At 45.6% G+C, this 20,017-nt stretch overlaps 1 protein-coding gene across 2 annotated transcripts in view; it reads right to left on the bottom strand.

The window, feature by feature from the left end:
* USP44 (ubiquitin specific peptidase 44) overlaps positions 1-12,966 on the bottom strand; it is a 60,733-nt gene extending 47,767 nt beyond the window's left edge. The window contains exons 1-3 of one of the 2 annotated variants that reach the window (XM_068276787.1): positions 12,775-12,966; positions 11,273-11,404; positions 3,943-5,435 (exon numbers count right to left, since the gene is read on the bottom strand). In XM_068276787.1, the coding sequence (XP_068132888.1) occupies positions 3,943-5,364 (1,422 nt within the window). In that variant the 5' untranslated portion in view covers positions 5,365-5,435; positions 11,273-11,404; positions 12,775-12,966. The remainder of the gene's footprint in view (positions 1-3,942; positions 5,436-11,272; positions 11,405-12,774) is intronic. The other variant, XM_068276786.1, reaches the window with a different exon arrangement.
* Positions 12,967-20,017: the final 7,051 nt, after the last annotated feature.

The following is a 20,017-nucleotide window of genomic DNA, read 5'->3' as shown; positions in this document are numbered from 1 at the left end:
GTCGTGTGCGAGTAGAGGCACATTGAAGCCGACGGACTTCTGGGTAAGTTACCCCCCCCCCCCCCCCTCTCCAGTGGTCACACCTGAGGGAATCAAGCCTCATTTTAATTTCGAATTCCAGTAGTTAATTACCTGAAAGCCCATCCCTGCTTGTCAGATGCCATTTCTCCCACAGATAATAGCTTTTTGGCTTCTGTTTATTTGTCAGGAAACCAAACAATTTGACAAGCTCATTTGCATAGATAACAGCTCAAGTTTTATACTTGCTGTACTAGAAAACCGAAAGGCACATCAGACAATTTCCTATTAGAACTAGTACTGAATGTACATACCGTGTTTATATGATTGTGTCACTTTAGTTTATACATGGGTGACAAACTCATGGAATTTGGTTTAAATGTAGCAAAGCCACTTTCCTGTACCTCTTGCTGTAGGTTACCCTTTCGAGTATACAACCTCAAATTGCCCCCAATTAACATTGCAGTTATAATACTTTTATGATTCTGCTCCACTGCTGAGAGATCTTGTCCATCTATACTTTAGAAATACTTCCCCACTACTGACAGCCTCTGCATTGTATAGAAGCGAAGTGGCTCCTGACAGCTTCTGCTGCATCTGCCTCTGCCCTCCAGAGACTTCACCACTGGGCTTTCTGAGTGTTACTAGTCTGTGGTAAGCTATCCGCATGTCAGGTTTGATCTGGGCACACAGGAAGAAAGCAAAGAGCGCTGCTTTAGGCTGACAAGCAGTCACCCGATCACAAGTCTGTATTCAGGACACAGATTTGTCTTAGACATATGATCTGCATGCTTTTTCAGGGCCTATGGTTTAAAGTAATAGAGTCAGAGGATCAGCAGGACAGCCAGGCAATAAGCATTATTTAAAAGGAAATAAACATGTCAGCTTCCATATCCCTCTCACCTCGGGTTCCCTTTAAGAAGGCAAAATTATATTCACCATAATTTATTTATGGCATCATAGATTGGGAACAGTCTCGGGTTGCTTTACCATATGTATAAGTTCACTTCTCTAAAGAAGAAATGAGGTTTCATTTTATAGCAGCTCTCTCTCTCCCAATAAGGATACCTCATAACAGTTGGAAATTAAACCGGGCACTAGAGATAAAGCATGTGTACTATAAAAGTTATTATTCACAGGGAGGAGGGAGTAAGAAGAGAAACTACAAGCAGATCACTTCAGCAGCTCTTCAATAACATGCCAAAGAGCTGTGAGAGATCAGAACAGTTGCATTTTCAGCTTGCCCTTCATGGGATTTGATTGTTATGCTTCAGTGCACCTAAAAAGGTTTTCTTCCCAGTGTCCACTCTTTCACATAAGAAAGGGTTACGCTGAGTCTTTTGTCAAAGAAAAGGTTAATTAAAATCTATGCCTGCTAAGAGTGGGAAAAGAAACCAAGTCATTCTATATACATAAAGCTGAAAGCAGGAGTGATCTGTATACATGGTTAGCAGCTGGAAGTGTAATGTGCAAAACAATTTTCAAATTCACTGCTAGTATAAATATAGCTAGATGCTGTTACAGTACAATGCTCGGAAAATGTGTGTTCAGTGCACATACCAATGCATGAAATCTCATTAAGTGCTGAATCGTTTCAGGACTTGAGTTGAAAGTCTTGACACATTTACAAGATTGTCAGCAAATGGAAAGCGCAATTGGACCTTAACAGATAGTATGCAAATCCTTGTTTCTAATCACCAAGAACACTCGGCAAACCTGCAGATAAATAAAGGCTTGACATTCTCATTTGTCAACAGTGATAAAGACCATGCTCATCTGCTATTTTAGATCCATAATCAACGGCATTTATAAGTCTGGTAAACACTCATTTCACACTCACACACCAAAAGAAAATGACAAAAAAGTTCAGAAGTCAGTTGACAAAGGAGAAGAAAATCAATGAAGACTTGAGAAACTGGGGGTGGGGGATATTTCTCTGTTTGCAGTGTTCTCCCCAGAATTTTTTTTTCAGCCGGGTGGCATGAAAAAGTAGCCGGGTGGGTTGCAAACAGGGGAAAGCAGGGCCGGCAACTCTGCTTACAGCATAGGACATCCCTGTACCTCCTATCACGTCCTCTGCAACCCCTATTATGGCCCATGTATTCCTGCACCCCCTATCACATCACATTCATCCCTACACCCCCTATCACATCACATCACATTCATCCCTGCACCCCCTATCACGTCCCATGCATTACTGCACTCCCTATCACCATGCGTCCCTTCACCCCCATTACTCTCACCTAATACTTTACTGCAGCTCCACCTATCTCCCAATAGACAACTCAAACAATACTATTTCCTTATAACATAGGTTATTGCACTCTGACACATTTCATACAATACTGTACCACTATCACACATTCCACATATTACTGCACTTCAGTATGCTCCCTTACATCACCCGCCACACTCCACATGATTGCACCGACCTACAGCTTATTAGTGATCACATCCCATCACCCTTCTTACAGCACATACATTGCAGCATTACTACAACCATTCTATTTATAAATACACAACCATTCTATGATTCTTACACCCTGCAGTATAGGGTACCCCTCTGCCCTGATCCAGTATGCTTGCACTTTAACACCGCTTCCTCCCCTTAACCATACCTCCCAACTTTTTGAGATGAGGAAGAGGGACACTTAAGCCATGCCCCTGCCACACCCCCATCACAACCCTATTCATGCATACCATAAAGATTTCATAAGAAAAATATGTTGTTTTATAATTCAAACCACCCTTGTCCTTTTTATCCTGGTTCATTTTCCTTCATGTTCCTCATGTTTCATAGTAACATTTTACCATTTTAACATTATCAATTTAAAGGATGGGAATAAAATTTACAGTCAAACACATTTTTAGTCGAGATAGATAGATAGATATATTTACATAGAAAGAGGGACAAATGAGGAGAGAGGGACAGGGCTCCCAAAGAGGAACAGGTGGGAGCTATGCCTTAACATTTCCCAATGTCACCCCCTCCCCCTGCTCACCCCATTGGCAGCCGCGAGGATGAGCTGAATGGCCTCCTTGAAGTAGTAGCGCTTGTCCACAGCAACCTGTCCTGCCGCTCTGCTGGAACGTTGTGACCCACTTCCTCAGCCCGCTGATGCCCGGCTTCTGATCGCAGTACGGCGTCACGCTGAGTATCTTCACAGCCATGATCAGCTGCGAGGAGAATACACGTGCTGCAGGCAGCCCAGGGGAGCCACTGGCCAGGCCACTGTACGGACGGGAGGGTGGGTGTACTGAAGGGGACCGGAGGATGTGCTCCCTAGTTCCGGTTGCGCTTCCTGCCTGTAGAGTTCTGTCCGATCTTCAGATCGCTGCCGCAGGGATATGGGAGAGAAGTGATGTGCAGTAATGCGCTATATGATGCAGCGCAGCCGGAACTAGGGAGCACATCCTCCGGTCCCCTCCAGTACTGTCTCTCACCCACCCTCCCGTCCGTACAGTGGCCTGGCCAGTGGCTCCCCTGGGCTGCCTGCAGCACGTGTATACTCCTCGCAGCCAATCATGGCTGTGAAGATACTCAGCGTGACGCCGTACTGCGATCAGAAGCCGGGCATCAGCGGGCTGAGGAAGTGGGTCACAACGTTCCAGCAGAGCGGCAGGACAGGGTGCTGTGGACAAGCGCTACTACTTCAAGGAGGCTGCCGCTGCTCTTAAGATATGACAACTCTACAGGCGCCAGGAGGGCAGCGCAGCCGGAACTAGGGATTGCAATTCAGAGGGAGACCCGCTCTATGCGAGCAGACGGCAGCGCACATAAGCATGTGATGCAGGCGGGCCTTGGAGCACCCGGGCGGGGTTTCAAAACAGCCGGGCGGCCCGCCCACTTAATAGGTCCTGGGGAGAACACTGTGTTTGCATGCCTTGTGACTGCAGAAAACACGCTACAATCAATTTACATACCTGACTGAGAAGCTGTCCATGGAAAATGGTGTTTACTACATTCAGGACCTGCTTGATGAGTTTCTTCTGGGAGCTGGGAATCACGGTTGGATACCCAGTCCCGGTTGTCTCCAGTTCCTGTTGTACTTTATCTAAAAGTTCACATAAGAATTCCTGAGCATCTTGCTGTGCGTAACCACGAAAGGCTGGGATAAGTCTCCATACTGAATGAAGCATGGCAAAGGGGGAGACTAGAGCCCACTTCCCCGACCACATCACTTGGAAGAGAGTATGCAACTCATGGCATAGGGAGATGTGCGTTGAACTGGGTTTAGGCTGAATGAGTTCCATATTTCTACTTTTTGATGCACCACCACTGAGGCCAGATGAGGACCTTTGGCGCTTTAACCGAGGCCTCTCTACTTTACTGTGCTTTTTTGTTATTTTAGCAAAGTCTGCGGCAGGGAGGATTTGGCTGGATGATCTTGTTTTTCCATTGGCTGTAGCTGCTAAGAGCTCCTGAGTTTGATTTAGATCAAGCTGCAGGAAACATTCCCGGAAAACATGTAAATGACTCAAGATCTGAAGTATGGAGTTCATATAGCAAGTGTTCCCCAAGTTCCTCAGTCCTGTAACCCCAGGGGTCACAGTGGTTTTTCTCTTTACTGGAGAATCACTTAGTTTTTTTCTACAAGCGTCTTCCGAGGTAGATCCTGAAGGTTTATGTTTAGTGGCGGGAGTTGGCAATTGCTGTTTATTTTGCAATGGTGGCAATGACACAATCTGCATTTGCTGTTGCAACCGAGAACTCTTCCGTGGAGGGGTACTTTCCATCTCCTGCTTTAATTTGTGCTTTTGCAATTGACGCCGTTTCCTTGCTTCTTCTCTCTTTTGTTCAGCCTCCTCTCTGAGGCGCTCTTTTTCTAGTCTCTGTTTACCTATGGAAGTCAAAGCAAACCATGACCTAAACACTTTCCCCAACAGCGCATGCCTCCGATGCCAAAGAGCAGTAAACGTCATGTCTTCATGCTGCAGTAGTGCTTTTGCACCTTCATGAGAAGTATATGCGTCATCCACAGCTACCATAGACCTCAATGTCCGACCACTACGCGTTGTGCAATCATAGTTTTGACTTTTGATTGCACTTAACGTACTGCGTAAAAGTTTAAGGTCACCGGTGGCATTGTCATTGAGAACATAGTCATCACAAAGGTAGCAGAACACGTATAGCTCATTCACCTCCAGTGCTATAGGGTGTTTGCTTTCCTGAAAGTGTTGCAGTGCATGTTCTTCAATATAGCGACCACATGCCACATGTGAACAGCTCAGGCAGGCCCATACTGACTCTGTAGTGTTGCAGTCCACACAATGCCACTTTTGAGGGTTCAGTATTGAATGGTCCTGGGCAAGCCGCAGCCGGCCCACATGTCTACATTTATCCATCTTTAAACACTTGAGACTGGCGGTCAGCTGTGGTGAACTGTGTCTGTGGCTTTTTTCACATACATTCTGACCTAAAATCAAAAACATGACAAAAATAAATTATTGCTAAAGATTACAGATACAGGGATATTGATTACTATATTAGCTTATTTGTTGCAGTATTACTTACAACCAGCGTTTCAGAATTTCTGAGTTTTAAGTATGGGAGTGCTTAAAGAGACACTGAAGCGAAAAAAAAAAAAATGATATAGTGTGTGTGTGTGTGTGTGTGTGTGTGTGTGTGTGTGTGTGTGTGTGTGTGTGTGTGTGTGTGTGTGTGTGTGTGTGTGTGTGTGTGTGTGTGTGTGTGTGTGTGTGTGTGTGTGTGTGTGTGTGTGTGTGTGTGTGTGTGTGTGTGTGTGTGTGTGTGTGTGTGTTTGCCATGGGCGCTGTCTTGCCTACATACGCCACTGATTAAAGTAACATCTACAACTTAAGGAGACACTGAAGCGAAAAAATATATATGATATAATGAATTGGTTGTGTACTATGAATAATTACTAGAAGATTAGCAGCAAATAAAATATTCTTATACTTTTATTTTCAGGTATATAGTGTTTTTTCTAACATTGCATTATTCTATAATATGTGCAGATTACACAACACTCAGCATTCAAAATGATTCTTTCAGAGCAGTCTGTGAACTAATAACCTCTCCTCTAGCAGAGAAAAAGTAAACAGTTCACTTACAGTTGAGATAATAAAAGTCAGATAACAGCACTCTCCACGACTAACTTAGTCGGAGAGCTTAATGGCTTGTTTGCATAGAGATAACAACTGGAGTTTCTCAACTCTTCCTGTACTGGAAACAATTAGACTGATGTATCTGATCTTAATGTTTTATTTCTTAGCTGTACTACACATTCGCTTCAGTGTCTCTTTAATCTTGTGACATGTACAAGACCAAAAAGTAAGTAATAGTCCTGTCGTTATATAAAAAAGGGAAAACAAAAACAAAAAATAATTCACAGGCAAGTCTCCTTGTGAAAGAAGTGAACCAATCCACTGTGGATGACCAATTCTTAATTTTCAATGTATACAGCACAGGGAGGTAATTTGTTGGGTGTATCACTAGATCTGTGTCACTTTACTGCAGATTCCAGAATGCTGACAGTGTGCAGCATGAATCAGATCAGATATGCCTGGAATTTTGTTCACCACTCAAGTGTCCAGATAAAAAATGGTGTCACGTTGACAGCCTATTCTATATACATAAAAACAGAGTGCATGTTGGTTTATAGTACAATAGATCTCAAAATGATGCGAGTTTCCCTTAACTGGGAATAATCACCTGAAAATTTTATAAAATGCAGAAGAGCAAGGGTTAATAGGGAAATGCCCAACCACATTGAATTAGCAATAAAAATAGCACTATCAAGGACTGTTGACAGTGCATTTAACAATACATCCTATACAAACACAGACTAAACTTCTTCATATCCAAAAATATACATTGCTTGATGCAGCACGTGTATTATATTTATGGATGTACAAATATTTTAAGCCTTTTAACTTTCATATTTAAATACAGTAAAGGTTTTGTTTTTCTGACAATATTTTACTCATCAGTTCTGTCTTCCTAAAATCTGCAGTTTCCAGCACTAAAAGGCTATTCCAAATGACATGCATAATTCCAAGACAAGCCAGAAACAAGTATGTTGTCATATTACAAATGTAAACACTACTTAAGATATAAAGCTATATGATGCATATTATATGGTGCACAAGAACACACATTTGCTTAAGAAACAAGGCTAAAGATGGCCAAACACATCAAAAGAAGTTCGCCGAGAAGGAACAAACTTCCTTCCAACAGCTCTGACCAAGTATCTGCAAAGAGCCCACTGACAGACTGCTATCCCTGCCACCATCTCGATTTGAACCTTTATTGCAATCCCCTAACCCTGTTTCATCAAACTATTCAACAGTAACCAATGTGCAGTTCAGAATCTTTTTTTTTCCCATTAGCGTGACTTTACAAAACAAATACCTGGATACAGTTCTTCTCCACACTTTAAAAATATCAGATATTTGCCTTTTATGTAACAAAACTGCTTACTAGCTGCCAATAAAGACCTGAGCCCTTTCTTTTCCAGGACGATCCACATGACTGCACGTTGCCAGTTGTCCTTTCAATACTGCTGTACCTTGTTAAGTGTATCCTACTCATACTTCCCAGCATTATGAGAACACATTATTAGCATTGCATCTCATCTCCTTTTGATGTCATTTACTAATACACCGTATCACATTTTACAAATCATTTTGTCTTTTCATCATTTTATTTGTCTTTTCGTGTCCTATTAAGATTAAAAAAAATATATATATGAATCACAAGTACAGTACTTTTTTACCTGAATGTCAAAATTTTCCAAATAAGTGCCCAATTTCCTTACCCAAACAACCTGCTACTTGTTCACAGAAAGACTGCAGAACCAACTACTACATTTCTTTAACCTGCATAGCAGGGAAAGAGCACAGCAAGCTGTTTTGCCAATGGCAAAGGTGTTTCTACTGTGTAGCATAACCTGTCAACCAAGTGCACTTGCTGACAATATTAAACAGTAATGTTTCTCAAACGAACAACCCAGAGGAAGCATGATGGACAGATTTTTTCATGAATGGCATGATAGTGTAATGTACATTAGTGACAAGGTAGTAAGACAGCCACCACTCTGAGAACACTTTCAGATATGATTTGCAGAACCCCAAATCCTAGTTTTTTGAATAACAAAGTCAAGAAGTTATTGTGTTAGAATGAGGCAGTTTTTCAACTCCACTCCTAAAAGGTACATACACACACACTATTTTAACAAACGAGGGTTCCTTCAGACCCTCCCACGGCACGGTTGTTCTGCTGACAGTAGAACGTGAGTACAGGCTGTCAGCAGACTGATAAGTCAAAAACAGCCAACACTAATCTACACTGAACAAGGGCAGAGATTTTACCAGATTTTCGCTGATCAGTGCAAGGGGTATAAAGATGATTTGCATCAGTCAGCATCATGGGAAATCTTTCTTAGGGCTCGTTTCCACTATCGCGAATCGCATGCAGATTCGCACATGTAATGCAAGTGGGTGGGCCTGTTTCCACTGTAGCGTTGTTGAGGTGCGTTTTTTTCAGCGTTTAAAAAACGCACAAAAGAGCCAACGAATTCGCCTGCGAGTGGAATGCATGCGAATCGCCGCTAATGTATTTAATAGGGAATTCGCATGCGGCTATGGTATGCGAATTTTCATGCGAATTCGCATAGGTACCAATGTAACTTCAAACAGGCAGTGACATTGTTAAATTCGCATATACCCTCACCTATGCGAATTCGCATGCGAATTCGCTGCAAAAAACGCATGGGAAATCGCATCCGCATGCGATTTCATCAGCGGTGGAATCCAGGCGATTCCGCACCGCAATAGTGGAAACAAGCCCTTAAGGTGGACATTAACAATGATTCTTTGGACGATCGATGAAGTAAAGATGCTCTCCAATTAATTAAATTAATCCAAAAACAGGATTAATTCGATCAGCGATTATGATCGAATCAGAGAATCATTCGTTTTAAGAGTTGTATGCTTAATGGCCACCCTTCACTCATACAAAGCTGAGCAAATGCAAATGTATAATAAGGCATAGCCACAATTACCATAACAGGATCCCACTTGTGAAGCATAAAGTTCTGTGGAATATTTTAATGGAAGCAGGATTACCTTAAAATAAAACTGAAGTGAAGTTGTACATATTTGGGGGGGGGGGGGCAGAAATCAGATCCTTACCTATGGGTAGGGGCAGCTCTGGATCCTATAGAGCCCCCCTGGTTCTCTCATGGTCCCCTCATTCCAGCACTGTCACCTCTGTTGCACGTATTATACCAACTGGTTGAATAAATCTTTGGGGAACCTCAGAAGCGCGTTCCTGAGTACTTTCAAAGACAGGCCACTCCAAACTGCAAATGCATGTGTGCAGTACAGAACTCTACAGACAGCACTGCTTCCAAAAGGTGGCAAATTTGAACCAGGGACAGCGCAGCAACTCTGAGACTGAGAGGAACGGGAAGGCTCTATATGATACAGAGCCCTCCCTCTCCATAGATATCTGACTTTTCATGCGCAGAAAGTGCCCGCCAACAGGAGCACCATCTAGGACGCGTTCCGCCGGGCAGCGCAGGCGTACTTCTCCGGGTCAGAGCGACCCAGAAGTAGTAAAACCCACAGAGATGTTCGCCGGGCGAACAGTTCGCCACATCTCTAGGAGGAGGAGGAGGGGGAGGTGTTACTAGCCAGAGATTTCAGAGGCAGAGGGGAGGAAGGAGGAGGAGGGGGAATTAGGTTTTCACAGGCTGAGTGCTGGAGATGCAGATTAGCTTGCCTGTGTGTAATGTTAACAACCAACATGGCTGCTGTCATTGTATCACAGGAAGAAATATTCATATTCTGTTGACGCTGTTTGCAGTTAGATTTGCTGTGTAAACTATCTAAACTTAAAGAGAACCCGAGGTGTGTTTAAAGAATGTTATCTGCATACAGAGGCTGGGTCTGCCTATACAGCCCAGCCTCTGTTGCTATTCCAAACCCCCCTAAGGTCCCCCTGCACTCTGCAATCCCTCATAAATCCCAGCCGTGCTGTGTTTACATCTGTAGTGTCAGTCTCGGCTGCTCCCCCGCCTTCTGCATAGCTCCGGTCCCTGCCCCCCCGTCCCTACCCTCCAATCAGCGGGGAGGGAAGGGATGCAGGTGGGGACCAGAGTTCTGCAGGAGGCGGGGAGAGCAGCAGACTGACACTATAGAGATAAACACAGCCTGCTCTGACAAGCTGTGTGTCAGCAGCACAGCTGTGATTTATGAGGGATTGCAGAGTGCAGGGGGACCTTAGGGGGGTTTGGGATAGCAACAGAGGCTGGGCTGTATAGGCAGATCAAGCCTCTGTATGCAGATAACATTCTTCAAACCCACCTCGGGTTCTCTAAGATATATAGGCAAGTTACTTGTTACAGTTAGTTTTTTATCTCGGATCCGCTTTAAAGCAAACCCAAGATGAAAGTGATATGGAGGCTGCCATATTTCCTTTTAAGCAATACCAGTTACCTGACTGTCCAGCTGGTCCTCTGCCACAAATACTTTTAGCCACAAACCCCGAACAAGCATGCAGCTGATCAGGTGTTTGACATAATTGTCAGAACTGACAAGATTAGCTGCATGCTTATTTCTGGTTTAATTCAGAAACTACTGCAGTCAAATACATAAACAGGGCTGCCAGGTAACTGGTATTGTTTAAAAGGAAATAAATATGGCAGCCTTCATATCACTCACCTCGGGCTCACTTTAAGGTGCCCATACAGCAGACAATGTATGGGCTGATCAACCAAGAAAAAGCTGTCTCTGATCGGTGAGAGATCTGTTGCCCTCCCATACACTGCAGGCCGATTCCAAATCGATCGATTTCAGCATGAAAACTCCCAGGGAATTGGCCTCATGATGCTGCATCCGCCGCGCCCCCCCCCAAACGTAAGATTTGCCCCCCGAAGCTCCGTTCATGAATACTTTACCTGCCTGGTGCTGGCTCCGTCCACATACATGCCCCCGTGAGGTTGCCAGCGTAACATGAGCATGTGTGATGTCACACATGCATCCATGTATACTCCGGCAACCACGCGGGGTGCGTGTATGTGGATGGAGGACAGGGCACAGAGCCAGAAAGGTAAAGTATTCATGCACAGGGCACATTTTACACTAGGGGGCATAGCCACCTTTACTTTGTACTCAGCAGGGCTGTGGAGTCAAGTCGAAGAGTCGGAGCAATTTTGGGGACCTGGAATCGGTGGTATTCACAATTTAAAGCAAACCTGTAACATCATGGATAAAAACAGATACTTACCTAAGTAGTGGAAAGCCTCTCGATAGTCAAGAGGCTTACCATGCCCTCCTCAACCTCACCACTGCTAGTTGGGCATTTGCGGCTGCGCTCTCCTCCGTGTACAAACGAGGCCATAAATGTAGAGGTGGGCTCCTGAACGGATCGGAAATTGAGCTTATTAATTGTTAAGTTAGCATTTAGTCTCATGGGCGCAGTACCGATAGCTGTATATGTTAGATTCTCACCGCTAGCTTACTTTAGGGGACCCAGCAGGAAACCTCATAAGGAGCAGTACTCCAATCACAGCACCCTATTACAGAACAAAGCGTTGTGATTGGCCAAATAGTGTGGGCGTAGTTTAGTAAAATCCTATTGGAAACCTAGCAGAGAGGGTGTCATCCACCCAAAAACATGATCTAGTTTTACAGCAAAAATAAACATAATAGAGTTGGCAAGCTGAAAATCAGGTAAACATTTAAAAAACACCCCACACACACTTTGACTGTTTACTATGTACTTCGACACAAAGTAACTTCAGTTAAATATCCCACATACCAATGTCAATTTAGGCTGTAATCACAGTCAGACGTTGCATTTTAATGCGATGTGAAAGTCACAACGTGTCTGCGTTAAGAGGTAACGCACTGCAAGAGGTGTTACCACAATGCAACTTTTTAAACGCGACTTTAACATTGCACTGTGAACGGCCCATAGGATTAGCATTGCAGTGCGGTAAGCTGCGCTAAAAGACTTTATAATGTGCGACCATAGCGTCCCACTGTGAATGCGACCTTAGTTTTAAATGATTCATTGTACAGGTGAATAAAAAAAAAAAACAAAAAAAAAAAAAAAAAACACTTCATCAACTTAATCAGATTTACAAAAAAACATTTAATATCAATCAAGATTCAGAAACGGATATGCAAGTTAAGATTTTTTCTGCACATTGCATCTTTTTACCAAATTACTTAAATTAGTAAAACAGTCATTTAGTTGCATAGTGTGTGTGTGTGTGATCACCTTTAATGCGTCAGCGGTGATTTCTTTATTATTATTATTTATAATAATTGCTGTATAGTACAGTAGTCAACATAAATCAAAGCCTCCAATCTAAGTGTTTCTATATCCTCTGCTGCACTCCAGAACTGTGCCAATTACACGGGATGAACTCAGTGCGTAGACCAAGGCATAATAAAGCTAATTAAGCCATGGAGTGAGGTATAAAGCAAGATATATACATTATTTGAGGCTGTCAATAGGCAGCAGCCCTACGAGCAGACATCGGCTGAAGTTAATAGCGAGGCTCGGGGGGCACACAGGGGTACAGGCATGTATGTAGCCCCGCTGCACATACATGGAGCACAACCCTCATGGACATGTATATGTAACGGGCAGGAGCCCCGGCAGAGTTCCGCTAAGCGGCTACCACCAGGCCGGTAGCCGGGTGACATGTGCATGGGGCAGGCGGCACACATCCCGACCGCTCTCTACCACGGGGACATCAGCCCTATTGTCCCACTCACCGCGCAGACGTGTTCCGCTCCCCGGGGAGGGAGAAGCGGAGCGGAGACAACAAAGTGGGCTTTTCACTCAGCCCGCCGCTCGGCTCTCTCTCTTTCTCGACGGTGACGAAGAAGATGACGTCTGGGGACGGCCGAAGAGGAGGGGGAATCCGGGCACACAACAGCACTGCCGCCGGGGGTGGGCGGGGAATTCTACTGAGCAACAAGAACGTGGTTTTCTTATTGGAACAGAGGCTAGCGAGGGGCGTGTCGCAGAAGATAGCCGGGCGCCATGTCAGCTCTGGGCAAGGGACATCTAGCGTCCATGGAAGCTGCTCATTCTCGCTCGCAGAGGGTGCTTGTGCTGCTAAGAGCACGCATGCTGGCAATTAGATTTCCTAACGAGAGCTACCGAAGGATTCTCAGCCTCCCGTTACACCTGATTGTGTTTTACTATTCGCTTTCAGACTACAGGCTACCGAGTAGAGTAGTAATGGGAGACACCAACCGGTGACCAAGACCTTCATGTGACGATGTTGCTGTGCAAAAGAATTCGCTATGCCAGGGATGCCGCAGACAATGGGGCTCAATCAGTCCAGAGCACTGTCACGCAATGAAGATAATTCTCCTAGTAGCAACCAATCATATACTTCCACTTTCTGATTTGCGATTTCATGATTGGTTGTGCAATCTGTGTGTGATCTTCTGCCACTAACCATAACCAGACCTATAGATAAGCCAGCAGTGTGGCAGATCCGTATTGCATAAACAAAATGTTTTACAAAAAATCAAATTGAGGAAAAGATGAGCATTTTATATCTAGAACAACACTACTTTATTACAAATATGTAACTATCCTAAGCGCTTGTAATTTTAAAAACTCTTTTACTATTGTATGTGTGTGTCTTCACTGGAGCAATGTGATTTTGTAAAAATCTTCCATAGCATTAGCAAGAGCTTTTCACATTACTAGTACTTAACAAGCTCTTGAGTATATCAAAGCTAACAACTGCCAATAAATTAGCTAGCAGATGGTTAATTATCCAGCAGTTTTGAGGCTTGGATAAACTCAATTTAATTTCCTCCCTGGGTCAGCAGATATTTAATGTTCCCCATTATATGCCTCATTACTACATGTCTTTGTATGTTTTCAGTGCCATAACATAACCCACACAAACACAAGGAGAACATACAAACTCCCTGCAGATAGTGTCTTAGAGATTTGATGTGGGGCCCATGCTCTGCAAGACAAGTGTGCCATCCATTTTGTCAGTGTGCTAGCCATACATTTAGAATTTAGCCAACTACACACATGCAATAATTGCTGCCCATTGATCAGGAGGTGATCTTGGGCCACATTTGAGGACTGATGCTGCACAGGCACATTGCTATCCTTCAGGCTAACAATACATTATTATTATTATTATTATTATTATTTATTGTATTTATAAAGCGCCAACATATTACGCAGCGCTGGACAATAAATATATACAATGATACAAGGATGACATACATAGGGTTATACACATAGAACAAAGTTATACATACAAATTGTACAAAATACATGATCATGCAATATGGGCTGGTTAGGTAGGCCCAGTAATACAAGTACAGGCTGTCATAGGACAGGAGCACATGATCCTGTAGATTACACTAGGGAGTGGAGGACCCTGCCAGAGGCTTACAATCTAAAGGGAGGGGTGGAAACACTAGGGGCGTCTGTTAAATATTCCTTAGAGAGTTACTGTGTGGTAGGAGGTGGGTAGGCCATCATAAAGAGGTGGGTTTTGAGGGCTTGCTTGAATGTGTTGAAAGAGGGAGCAAGTCTGATGGGTGGTGGAAGGGCATTCCAGAGGGTGGGGGCAGCTCTTGAGAAATCCTGCAGGCGGGCATGGGAGTGTGAAATGCGCGGGGTGGTGAGGCGAAGGTCGTTGGAGGAACGGAGGGGGCGACCTGGTGTATACTTGTGAACAAGCTGCGAGATGTAGGTAGGGCATGTTTTGTGCACAGATTTATACGCCAGGCATAGAATCTTGAAACGTATCCTGAGACGGATAGGGAGCCAGTGCAGGGATTCACAAAGGGGAGATGTGGATGCAGAGCGGTGCGAAGAATGGATGAGTCTTGCAGCCGCGTTCATCACTGATTGAAGGGGGGCAGTGCGTTTCAGGGGGAGGCCAGAAAGGAGTGAGTTACAGTAATCAAGGCGGGAGATGATGAGGGCATGGATGAGCAGTTTGGTCGTGTCCGGGGTTAAGAATGGGCGGATCTTGGAGATATTACGGAGGTGGAAATTGCAGGCTCTTGTGATGTTTTGGATGTGTGGGATGAAGGAGAGGTCAGAGTCCAAGGTGACACCCAGGCAGCGGGCCTGGGAGGTAGGGAGAATGGTTGTGTTGTCGATTGTGAGGTGGAAACCTGGGATGGGTGCAGCAGCATGGGGTGGAAGGATCAGGAGCTCAGTTTTGTCTAGGTTAAGCTTTAGGAACCTAGCTGACATCCAGGAGGAAATTGCTGAGAGACACGAGGAGACCTTGTTTATGGTGGTGGCTGAGAGATCAGGGGTATGGAGGTAAATCTGAGTGTCATCTGCATAAAGGTGGTAATTGAAGCCCAGGGAGGAGATAAGCTTGCCAATTGAGGAAGTGTATATGGAGAAAAGAAGGGGGCCTAGAACAGAGCCCTGGGGGACCCCAACTGAAAGGGGGGCAGGAGTTGAGGAGGAGCCATTGAAGGAAGTGGTGAAGGAGCGATTGGATAGGTAGGAGGAGATCCAGGCCAAGGCAAGCCCATGGATGCCCATGGACTGTAGTGATTGGAGGAGGAGGGAGTGGTCAACAGTGTCAAATGCTGCAGAGAGGTCAAGGAGGAGCAGGATGGAATAACTGCCTTTGGCCTTGGCAAGGGTAAGGTCGTTGACCACCTTGGCGAGGGCTGTTTCAGTTGAGTGCGCAGGTCGGAATCCAGACTGTAGGGGGTCAAGTAGGGCATTGGTGTTGATGTATTGGGTAATGCACTGGTGGACTAGGCGTTCGAGGAGTTTAGAAGCATAGGGAAGGAGGGAGATTGGGCGGTAGTTTGAGGGTAGGGATGGGTCGAGTGAGGGTTTTTTCAGCAGGGGAAGCACAGTGGCCTGTTTGAATGCTTTGGGGAAGATGCCTGTGGAAAGGGAGAGATTGAACAAGGAGGTGAGGACTGGGGCCAGGTCAGAGAAGTGGGGACGAAGAGTATTCGCGGGTACCGGATCACAGGGAGAGGATGTGGGGGGGGAAGCCACTAGCAGCAGGCTGACTTCATCAATGGTGGCAGGAGCAAAAGAGGCGAGGGGTGGATGAGACAAGGGAGCCGCTGGGAGGGAAGGCAAGGGGACAACCTGAGACGCATTGGTAAGGGAGGGATGGAGGAGGGAAATTTCATTGCGTATTGTTGCAATTTTAGTGGTGAAGTGGTTGGCAAGGTCATTGGCTGAGAGGGAGGAGCTGGGAGGGGGAGGAGTGGGGTTGAGGAGGGAATTGAAGGTAGCAAAAAGCTGTCGAGGGTTGGAAGCTTGGGTTACAATCAGTGCTGCAAAGTACCTTTGTTTAGCCTCGGAGAGGGCAGTGTGGAAGAGTAACAGTTTGGCCTTGTAATCTAGGAAGTCAGCATTGAGATGTGATTTCCTCCATTTCCGTTCGGCTGCTCGAGTTTCTTTCCTGAGGTTACGTGTGTGGGTGTTGTGCCAGGGTTGGGGGTTGGGGGGCTTGATAGGGCGGAAGATTGAGGGAGCAGCTTGATCTAAAGCAGATGAGAGGGCAAGGTTATATTGTGCAGCCGCTTCATTGGGGCATGTTAGGGTGGGTAGGTGGGAGGAGAGGGAGAGAAGGGGACTTGCTAGGACATTTGGGTTGAGAATACGTAGGTCTTATGTTGCTATGGAGGGGGGCAGAGGGACAGCGATTGGCATACAATGGAAAGATCCTGAGAAGGGGGGAGCGTAAATAACATTGCGATTGGTCCTGCTTGGGGGTCCTTAAGGAACCAATACAACGGATCCTTAAAGTGACCCAGAGACAACGGATATTAAAGATTTTTACTTACCTCCAGCCCCATTAGCACGGATGCATCCCTCGCTGTCCTCCTGAGTGCCTCCGTTAAGCCACGATCAGCTCCCGTGTATTCGGCTCAGTCGGGCCCAGCCTGACTCAGTGACATCAGCAGGGGTCTTCTGCGCTTGCACAGAAGGTCCGTGCATGGGCAGAAGGCTGATTGCCGCGGAGGCACTCAGAGGACAGCGAGGAACGCATCCGTGCTTGTGGGGCTAGAGGAAAGGCCCGGATAAGTCAAAATGATCTGTGCACAGGCACAGATCATACTGGGCCTGTGCAGTATGCTCCTGGTGACATCAGCGGGATCGATGACACGGCAACGCAGGCGCAGTGGTTTTCAGACTTCAAAGTCTGAAATTCCAGAAGTGAACCGGAGGCGGAGCCGGAGCATCGGTGAGTGGCTTCGCGGCGGGTAGGGATGATCGGAACCAGCTAATTCCGTTCCGCCGGAATTTGCGGATTCCGCCTGCACTAAATTCAGTCGCTATGAGATTTCCGCAGAATTTTGCCAATTTCCGCGGAATTCCGCATTCCGAAGGAAAAATTAAAGTAATCGCAAATGAGACCTTTTTTATGCTAAATGGTAACCTATAGCACCTAGTTGCTGTTCCCCTGGTCTTTTTTATTTTTTTCCAGCAGGAGATCTCCCTCCTCCTCCCGTCTTGTCTTGTTTTCCAGGGATTTGTAGGATGTCAAAAGCCAGCTCACATACATTGGCCAGGAATCGAACCCAGGTCTAGTGCTTGGAAGGCAGCTCTCCTCACCACTATACCACCAACGCTACATGCTGAAGCCAGCCTAGCATGTACCATTGTGATATACCCAGGAGAAAAATGAGCTTGCTTAGGGATTTGTAGGATGTCAAAAGCCAACTCACATACATTGGCCAGGAATCGAACCCAGGTCAAGTGCTTGGAAGGCAGCTCTCCTCACCACTATACCACCAACGCTACATGCTGAAGCCAGCCTAGCATGTACCATTGTGATATACCCAAAAGAAAAATGAGCTTGCTTAGGGATTTGTAGGATGTCAAAAGCCAACTCACATACATTGGCCAGGAATCAAACCCAGGTCAAGTGCTTGGAAGGCAGCTCTCCTCACTGCTATACCACCAACGCTACATGCTGAAGCCAGCCTAGCATGTACCATTGTGGCTGGATGGTGTACTGGTTAAGGGCTCTGCCTCTGACATGGGAGACCTGGGTTCGAATCTCGGCTCTGCCTGTTCAGTAAGCCAGTAATTCAGTAAGGAGTTCATTGGGCAAGACTCCCTAACACTGCTACTGCCTACTGAGTGCGCTCTAGTGGCTGCCTCGCAAGCGCTTTGAGTCCGACAGGAGAAAGGCGCTATACAAATACTGCCATTATTATTGTGATATATCCAAGAGAAAAATGAGCTTGCTTAGGGATTTGTAGGATGTCAAAAGCCAACTCACATACATTGGCTAGGAATTGGACCCAGGTCAAGTGCTTGGAAGGCAGCTCTCCTCACCGCTATACCACCAACGCTACATGCTGAAGCCAGCCTAACATGTACCATTGTGATATACCCGAGAAAAAAATGAGTGCTCTCTTTCTCTCTCTCTCTAGGACTTGATGCCATTGAACTGAATTTTAGCTTAAAACCATCAACGGATACCGGCGGAATTTCACAGGCAATTTCTAAATTCCGCCGGATTGAAAAAGCAATTCCGTTCCGACCAAAACGTAACAGAATGACCAATTTCCACCCAGAATTGCGGAAAATACAATTCTGCGGAAAGCGGTGACCATCCCTACTAGAGAGAGAGCTACAAATCCCTAAGCAAGCTCATTTTTCTCTTGGGTATATCACAATGGTACATGCTAGGCTGGCTTCAGCATGTAGTGTTGGTGGTATAGTGGTGAGCATAGCTGCCTTCAAAGCAGTTGACCTTGGTTCGATTCCTGGGCAATGTATGTGAGGTTGCTTTTGACATCCTACAAATCCCTAAGCAAGCTCATTTTTCTCTTGGGTATATCACAATGGTACATGCTAGGCTGGCTTCAGCATGTAGTGTTGGTGGTATAGTGGTGAGCATAGCTGCCTTCAAAGCACTTGACCTGGGTTCGATTCCCAGCCAATATATGTAAGCTGACTTTTGACATCCTACAAATTCCTGGAAGACAAGACAAGGGAGGAGAGAGGAGGGAGGTGGAAGGTAAAAAATAGATCACAAGAACAAGATTAGCTCACAAAAGCAATAGCATTGGTGGTATAGCGGTGAGGAGAGCTGCCTTCCAAGCACTTGACCTGGGTTTGATTCCTGGCCAATGTATGTGAGCTGGCTTTTGACATCCTACAAATCCCTGGAAGACAAGACGAGAGGAGGAGAAGGGAGGGAGGAAGGAGTTTGGGTGGTTTTTGAAGTCTCTGGAGCTGAAATTCATATTTTCCTGCGGAAATATGTTTGTTGTAAAAAAAAATTGAATTCCGCGGAAATCCGCATCATTCCGCGGAAATTCTGCTATAGCAATTCCGTTCCGTTGCGGCGGAACGGAATCACCAAATTCCGGCCGGAATTGCGGAAAACGTAATTCCGATGAATTTTTTGAGCATCCCTATGCGCGGGCACAGGATGTCTGCGGGGGACCATTAGATGCCCTGGGTAAGTTCAACTAATTTTCCCCTGACCCCCCTACAGTGTCCCTTTAAGCAGAAGTTTTTTTACAAGCGCTGTACAGGCATGCTGTTTGGCTCATAGTCAAGGACTCTATCTGTGGGGATGGGTGAGGACACACAAGTAGTTCCAAAGTATAGGAACAGCCTCCCTTCGGCGGGGGAACAGCGGTATTTGACCGAAACGGTCAAATAACGCTACGGGGGAGCCAGCGCAAAGACGAGGACCGGGAGAGGAGAGGGAAAGCTGTATGGGACCCAGAGCCTCCCTCTCCTTAGGTGAGTATCTGACTTTTTTATTTAAATATGGGTTCCCATTAGCTTTAAAGGAGTTATCAGGCAAACTAGCCCAAATGGGCTTTACTCACCTGGGGCTTTCTCCAGCCCCTTGCAGCCGACTGTCCCACGCCGACCGCTCCGCTCCCCGCCGCTGTCCCGGTCTCGCCGCTCGTTATTCATCGTGATGTCAGTGTGTAGACATCAATAAAGGTTTTTCTAATTTTGCTAATATTTTGTTCAGCATATTTATTTACTAACAAC

The sequence above is a fragment of the Hyperolius riggenbachi genome, chromosome 3 (genome assembly GCF_040937935.1).
Source record: "Hyperolius riggenbachi isolate aHypRig1 chromosome 3, aHypRig1.pri, whole genome shotgun sequence".
Lineage (NCBI taxonomy): Eukaryota > Metazoa > Chordata > Amphibia > Anura > Hyperoliidae > Hyperolius > Hyperolius riggenbachi.
This window is presented reverse-complemented; position numbering and strand designations above follow the sequence as displayed.